At 44.2% G+C, this 8,145-nt stretch overlaps 1 protein-coding gene across 1 annotated transcript; it reads left to right on the plus strand.

Moving 5' to 3' along the window:
- Window positions 1–5,379: 5,379 nt before the first annotated feature.
- On the plus strand, window positions 5,380–7,405 carry LOC143809046 (uncharacterized). Its single transcript, XM_077292213.1, has 3 exons — window positions 5,380–6,955; window positions 7,071–7,180; window positions 7,296–7,405. Exon 1 carries the CDS (start codon window positions 5,430–5,432, stop codon window positions 6,858–6,860), a length of 1,431 nt encoding a protein of 476 aa, XP_077148328.1. The 5' UTR covers window positions 5,380–5,429; the 3' UTR covers window positions 6,861–6,955; window positions 7,071–7,180; window positions 7,296–7,405.
- Window positions 7,406–8,145: the final 740 nt, after the last annotated feature.

Here is an 8,145-nt window from a genome sequence, read left to right on the forward strand (position 1 = left end):
TGCCCCTGATACCCCAATACTGAGCTGCTGCTGCCATATGTGTCCCTATTACTGCCCCTGATACCCCAATACTGAGCCGCTGCTGCCGTATGTGTCCCTATTACTGCCCCTGATACTCCAATACTGAGCCTCTGCTGCCGTATGTGTCCCTATTACTGCACCTGATACCCCAATACTGAGCCGCTGCTGCCGTATGTGTCCCCATTACTGCACCTGCTGTGTAGTACTATGTGCCTTCTAATTTTCTCCCTAGATTCCTATTTCATTGCACTCAAATAATAATAATATAAAAAAGTGCCTCACAAATGCTGTAAGATACCCCTACAGTGTATTCCATCACAGTTCCCTCCAAACACAGTACTGTACTGTACCCCACCCCTCAACTCCACCGGGAAAGTATAGTGACTCCAACACAGTATGATTCCCCAACTGTGACCCTCACACAGCACTCCATGCAATATAGTGAGCCTACATATAGTATATTGGCCCCACACCTATCCACACTGTATAATGGCCCCCATACAGTATGATGGACCCAAACACAAACCTTCACACTGTATAATGGCTTGCATACAATATGAAGGCTCCCACCTAGCCCTCCAAATATTATAATAGCCCCCACATAGCCTTCCATATAGTATAATGCACTCCCCATAGTCCTGCATATAGTATAATGCACTCCCCATGGATCTCCATATAGTATAATACACTCCCTATAGTCCTCCATATAGTATAATGCACCCGCATAGTCATCTATTTAGTATAATGCACTCTCCATAGTCCTCCATATAGTATAATGCACTCTTCATAGGCCTCCATATAGTATAATGCACTCCCCATAGGCCTCTGTATAGTATAATGCACTCCCCATAGGCCTCCGTATAGTATAATGCACTCCCCATAGTCCTCCATATAGTATAATGCACTCCCCATAGTCCTCCATATAGCATAATGCACACCTCATAGTCCTCCATATAGTATAATGTACTCCCCATAGTCCTCCATATAGGATAATACACTCTCCATAGGCTTCTATATAGTATAATGCTCTCCCCATAGTTCTCAATATAGTATAATGCACTCCCCATAGTTCTCCATAGAGTATAATACACTCCCCATAGTCCTGCATATAGTATAATGCACTCCCCATAGTTCTCCATATAGTATAATACACTCCCCATAGTTCTCCATATAGTATAATGTACAGCCCATTGTCCTCCATACAGTATTTTTGCCACCACAATGTTCTCAATTATCCAATAGGTATAAATAAAATATTGACCTCTTCTCCTCCTTCCCCCGCTAATCCACTCTCTGCAGCGAGCGCTCCAAATTGCCCGCACATCTCAAAAGAGGGGATGCCATGTAGTCACGTCATCCATCTGCGCAGGAACCGAGATTTCAATCTTCGCATGTGCCACCTCTGGCGGCCATTTCTGGTGCAGAAGTGGAGTTTTTCCAAAAGTAGGTGGTGGGACTGAGGAAGGTTTGCGGGGTGGAGGTGGAGCTGGGGTGGAGCCGAGAAGGAGTCTCAAGGGGGCCCGAAAATTTTGCCAGTATGGGGTCCTGAAATTCCTGGTGATAGCCCTGATAACTACTTTGATGCTGTGGTCAGTGTCCACCTCAGCATCCAAAGGGTTACACTGCTGCAATCAGAGCTGGCTCCAATCGCAGCAGTTACCAGCGGGTGTCTGCTGTGCCAAATCTCGCGAGCTCTTTATATACAACTACTGCCAACTTCTGCTGTGCATATAGGGCGGAAGTGGACGAAAGTCAACATCATTCTCACCCCAAACCTATAGACCCCATTGCTGTTGCCTAGTCTGCCCACATTGGTGACATGCCACTGCTAGAGCACCAGGGTTATGAGATTTACTGCAAACCCTTCAGCACTCTAGACCACCAGGATTAGTAGACACTAAATTAATATGGACCACTGAGCATATAACCCCTTTAGGTGCCCTATGTAAAATCACAGAATAGTGTATATGTAAAAAGATAGAAAAGTAAGTGAATGTGGGGGCCTATAAATCCTCCTTTTCTAGCATTATAGAACATACATGTGATTATTATCTCCCTGTTTTTCATGTTTATCCTACAATCGTCATCCCCGATCTAGTTCGTTTGTAGTACTAACACGTTTTCGGTTGGGATCCGAGGCTCATTCCGGGGTCGTTCCTGCAAGAAAAGCTTTTATCACATTAAATAAAGGTAATTCTGCCATAAAACATTCCCGGAGTGGCAGGTGCTAAAACCCATGCCGTCCGTGCCCACTGGGGAAGCAGCCGAGAATATAGTGTCATCCTCTCATCCTGAAATATTAAAAGCCTTGGCATCCTGCTGTTATAAGGGACACAACACTCACATCTAAATATACAGGGTCTTTATTTTACATTATTTAAAGGGTTTATTTTAACTGCAGACAGTGACTGCACCAGCAGAATAGTGAGTGCAGCTCTGGAGTATAATACAGGAGGTAACTCAGGATCAGTCAGTAATGTAATGTATGTACACAGTGACCCCACCAGCAGAATAGTGAGCGCAGCTCTGGAGTATAATACAGGATGTAACTCAGGATCAGTAATGTAATGTATGTACATAGTGACTGCACCAGCAGAATAGTGAGTGCAGCTCTGGAGTATAATACAGGATGTAACTCAGGATCAGTAATGTAATGTATGTACATAGTGACTGCACCAGCAGAATAGTGAGAGCAGCTCTGGAGTATAATACAGGATGTAACTCAGGATCAGTAATGTAATGTATGTACACAGTGACTGCACCAGCAGAATAGTGAGTGCAGCTCTGGAGTACAATACAGGATGTAACTCAGGATCAGTAATGTAATGTATGTACACAGTGACTGCACCAGCAGAATAGTGAGTGCAGCTCTGGAGTATAATACAGGACGTAACTCAGGATCAGTAATGTAATGTATGTACATAGTGACTGCACCAGAATAGTGAGTGCAGCTCTGGGGTATAATACAGGATGTAACTCAGGATCAGTAATGTAATGTATGTACACAGTGACTGCACCAGCAGAATAGTGAGAGCAGCTCTGGAGTATAATACAGGATGTGACTCAGGATCAGTAATGTAATGTATGTACATAGTGACTGCACCAGCAGAATAGTGAGAGCAGCTCTGGAGTATAATACAGGATGTAACTCAGGATCAGTAATGTAATGTATGTACACAGTGACTGCACCAGCAGAATAGTGAGTGCAGCTCTGGAGTATAATACAGGATGTAACTCAGGATCAGTAATGTAATGTATGTACACAGTGACTGCACCAGCAGAATAGTGAGTGCAGCTCTGGGGTATAATACAGGACGTAACTCAGGATCAGTAATGTAATGTATGTACACAGTGACTGCACCAGCAGAATAGTGAGTGCAGCTCTGGGGTATAATACAGGAGGTAACTCCGGATCAGTGCAGGTTTTGTATTGGATGTGTTGCACATTCCTGCTCTGGGAGTCGGCCGCCATTATTACTCTGCAGTTACATAAACCAGTACCTCTATCTATCTATTACTCGGAGATCTTCTGTATACCCGGCAGTGAGTCTATAACCGGAGTCATTTATGGTAAATTAGATTCTCTTGACCACATATATTCGTCTTGTCTTTGGTGTTCTTATGCAGTGCTGTAGTTCTCCAGGGCGTTTTTTTTCTTCTGCTGTTTAATTTGTTTCACCAGTAAAATCTGTGCAGTGAAGAACCTGATGAAAGCTCCACACAATGTCCGGTAACGCTGCGCCTGTGCTGACGGCTCTTCATGCTGTGTATACAGTGGAGGGAGCGGTAATCTAACAGCCGCCATTGGTTCAGGTGAAGCGTGGTCACCGATAGGCCGGATATGTGACCAATAGGTCGGGGGAAATCTAGTCACATGATCAGGGCTGATGGCGGCTCCAGTCACAGGATAAGAAAAGCTAAAAAATTAATAAATTCCTCCCGCCACCTCCCATCTTAATTTCTGATCTTTTTTGGAGCAGATAAAGAATGTAATAAAAAATCCTAAAATCAAATTAAACATAAAATAATTCCTTTTATTTCCTTTTCTGTGTCAAAATAATCAACATAAACTGGTGGAGAAAAACAACAATTTTATTTCTACAATTGTTTGCACAGTTTTGTTACAGAAATCTCTGCATCTAAAAAGATCAGTTTTTCTTTACATAAATGCGCTCGATTTCTGCAACCCGTGTTCACATGACTCAGTTTTTTTTACAAAAAAATAACTTGGTAATTTTTTTTCACATCACGATCGTTATTAAACACAGTAACTTTCCGTTCTCACACTGGTCACTGAGGTTAGTTTAGAGTCAGTCTTCCTATCCTTTCAAGAACAGTTTTCAGCTGACTCCTTATCATCAGAGGCAGGATTACAGAGACTGATAAAGCCTCGGCTGAAAACTCAGTATGCACCAATCACAATGGGCGATGTCACAGCTCCTCCCTTCCCTCCACAACGACCTTTGCACACGCTCATTAGATGCCTCAATACAAAAGATAAGGTCACATCACCCTGATCCTAGTGGCTAATATACATGTTAAATTACTGAAACAACTGGAAAAAAATCCTCAGTGTCCAGTGTGAAAATTGAAAGATTTCAATATTTTTACTTATTATAAATTTTAATGTGATTGGTTAAAATACATCCGAGCAATGATGAGTGTGAACAATATTTGTTGTTATTTTTGTATATTTTATATCATTTCCATAAAAAGGTTGTAAACTGAAGTTTCCAAAAATGATTTGGATTGTTTATAAAATGAAAATGTCGGCTCTTCACTATGATCATAACATCACTAAAAGTCTCAAGTTGTCGTTCCTTATATTGTGGCGGCTCATTCCCTGTAACATCTGGAATTACAGAAAGTTCCGTCTCTTGCACCAACCACTGATTGCAAGTCTTCGCTTAGGCCTCATTAAGGGGCACTTAACCGTTACTGCAAATGCCATAAATGCCACCTCTGGTACCAGCACCTATCGGGGGAATGGCGGTCCATCAATCCCCCAACACTGCAGTCTCCATATACTTCAGTGGAGATATAACTACACATAGAGGAACTCCTCATAACATTCTATGGAGAATGTGGCAGGAAATTTGTGATTAAGGGTCAGATAATAACTGCACGTAGCTGTAGGGTGGCGTCAGCATCAATGTTACTGGTGGGCCCGTAGCAGCTGGGCCTGGAGCAGTGATGTCACAATGTGGAACTCGATGACATCATCTATTCTATGACATCACAATGGGAGTAAAGGAACAAGGCCTATATAAAGCCTGCGCGCAGAGCAGGGGTTGTCATTTGTGTGACTCCCTACTGGATACACAAAGCTACAGGAGGATTACGAAGGAGAAAGAAAGCGACGACAAAGCTACAGGAGGATTACGAAGGAGAAAGAGAGCGACGCCATCATGAGTATTCATGGACGTCCCCGTTATGGCCAGCGGCTGCTGGCCAAGGCTCTCTCTTACTGCAAGTCAATTGGCTTTAGTCTTCTGACCCGATTCAGGAAATCCCAACGCAATAGGAGAACTCTGCTGAAGGATTCCCTCCAGGCCACCAAATCTGACACCATTCCAGCGGTCAGGAGCATCAGGTCAGTTGCTATAAAAAGGCGTAAAGACCACGCCATCAGCCAAGACAGCGGTGAGAAGAGCCCAACCTACATAGTAGGTGATACTGAGCCCACTTCTAGCATTGCAGAACGTGGAAAGGATCTTGCCGATCCAGAATGTGCACCTTGTGCACCCAAGGGGCTTCCACAAATAGGACCCCAGGATTTTGCCAATCCAGAATGTGCACAAGATGCACCCGAGGGGCTGCCACAAACAGGACCCCGAAAAAATCTGAAAAGGAAAGCGCCAACCTCCGAGGACAGTCAGTCCGAAATGCCACCAGCCAAGAGAGCCAAGAGAGCTGCTACAGAAAATGTTACTGATATACTTAGAGAAGTAGCCCGGGAGATGGAGACCCCACAAGTGGAGATGCCCATCAGCCAAGACAGCGGTGACAAGAGCCCAACCTACATAGTAGGTGATACGGAGCCCACTTCTAGCATTGCAGAACGTGGAAAGGATCTTGCCGATCCAGAATGTGCACCTTGTGCACCCAAGGGGCTGCCACAAACAGGACCCCGAAAAAATCTGAAAAGGAAAGCACCAACCTCCGAGGACAGTCAGTCCGAAATGCCACCAGCCAAGAGAGCCAAGAGAGCTGCTACAGAAAATGTTACTGATATACTTAGAGAAGTAACCCCGGAGATGGAGACCCCACAAGTGGAGATGCCCGATATCGGGAACCAGGAGAACAACCTGTCTCCAAAGCTCTTAACCATCCTGCAGAGCAAAGGGGAGGAAGGCTACCTGGATGACGAGATCATCGTGATGGCCCAGGATCTGCTGCAGAGTCAGTTTCAGGGATTTGATGGCTTGCAGCCCCCCTGCGCTCTTCTGGTACCAGGGTACAGCGTAATGAAGAATGCTGTACAAATCCACTATGATGAGGAGAGGGTGCACTGGCTGACAACCTGCTATAGAAATGGTCAAATCTTTGTGGCCGACAGCAGCATGTCCAGGAATCTGTCTCCATCCATCCGTCAGCAGATTACCAACATGTACAGTAGAGTGGTCAACAATCCCCTGAATTATCTGAGGTTTATCGATGTGGATCAGCAGAAGAACTGCTACGACTGTGGCTTATATGCTATAGCGTTTGCCTACGAACTTATGGCAGATGGCGGTGAACCCAGAGCCGAGTTCCAGCATCAGAAGATGAGGACTCATCTAATATCCTGCCTGCAGAATGGCAGGATCAGCGGATTTCCAAAAAAGGTCCAGAAGTGACTCCATGTCAAACGACATGTAGAGTCTATGACGGTCCAAGAGATCGACCCGACCTTCACCGGACACGACCCAGGACCACAGACCACTCTGCACCAGTAAGTAACCATGGACTTTCCAGAATACCCTCAATATAGTGAATGTATAAAAATGTGGGGTGTGCTGCCATTATTGGGGGCATCTGATCTTCATTGTTTTTACTTTTTGTTTAAGGTCAGGAAGTGACTCCATGTCTATAAACGACATGTAGAGTCTATGACGGTCCAAGAGATCGACCAGACCTTCACCGGACACGACCCAGGACCACAGACCAGTCTGCACCAGTAAGTAACCATGGACTTTCCATAATACCCTCAATATAGTGAATGTATAAAAATGTGGGGTGTGCTGCCATTATTGGGGGCATCTGATCTTCATTGTTTTTACTTTTTGTTTAAGGTCAGGAAGTGACTCCATGTCTATAAATGGCAGGTAGAGTCTATGACGGTCCAAGAGATCGCCCCGACCTTCACCGGACACGACCCGGGACCACAGACCAGTCTGCACCAGTAAGTAACCATGGAAATGTCATAATACCCTTAATATAGTGAATGTGTATATATGCTGGGCGGTGAGCTGCCATTATTGGGGGTGTCTGATCTTCATTGTTTTAACTTTTTGTTTCAGAAAAAGCGAGTAAATCCGGCCGTCATGAGGCCACAGAGATGGATCGCATTTGACAACCTTACCAAACCCTAAATTATGTAAGTTCCATTTTTAAAGGGTTTATAAGACGTCTTCAGTTGCTCAGTTTGTTTTTGACTTAGTTTTTTTTTTCTGTTAAATGGCCACAGTGTGAACATGCTCCTACATATTGCACAAATACCAACATGTGTTCCGTATCATTTCTTTTGTTTTGCTGTACTTTTTTGTACTATGTACAATACATACAGGGAAGTGGTTCCCCCCATTTGGTCTGTGCAGCTTGTACATATAGCTTTCCACGGGCTGGTGCAAAACAGTCAGGTCTGGGTCCTGCTCTGCTGCCGCCTATTTTGAGAGCTTCTAATGTATAATGAGGTGAATTACAAATGTTAGGGTCCATCCTGCTTGGGTTCGATAACATGTACTATTACTATTATTATTTATTTCCTGCAGGGGATTCGCTCATTTTGTTCTTTCCTAGGTTATGGCTGTGATGTCACAATCTACATGGAACTTTGGTGTCACGATCTCATCGATGACATCACAATGAATATGATGGGAGGTGTGCTTCCATTATTGGGGCGTCTAATATTCATTTCTTTAC

The sequence above is a fragment of the Ranitomeya variabilis genome, chromosome 2 (genome assembly GCF_051348905.1).
Source record: "Ranitomeya variabilis isolate aRanVar5 chromosome 2, aRanVar5.hap1, whole genome shotgun sequence".
In the NCBI taxonomy this organism is placed as follows: domain Eukaryota; kingdom Metazoa; phylum Chordata; class Amphibia; order Anura; family Dendrobatidae; genus Ranitomeya; species Ranitomeya variabilis.

Bases quoted from the DNA above. Each gene is read 5' to 3' on its own strand.
- LOC143809046 (XM_077292213.1), top strand. From the start codon at position 5,430: ATGAGTATTCATGGACGTCCCCGTTATGGCCAGCGGCTGCTGGCCAAG.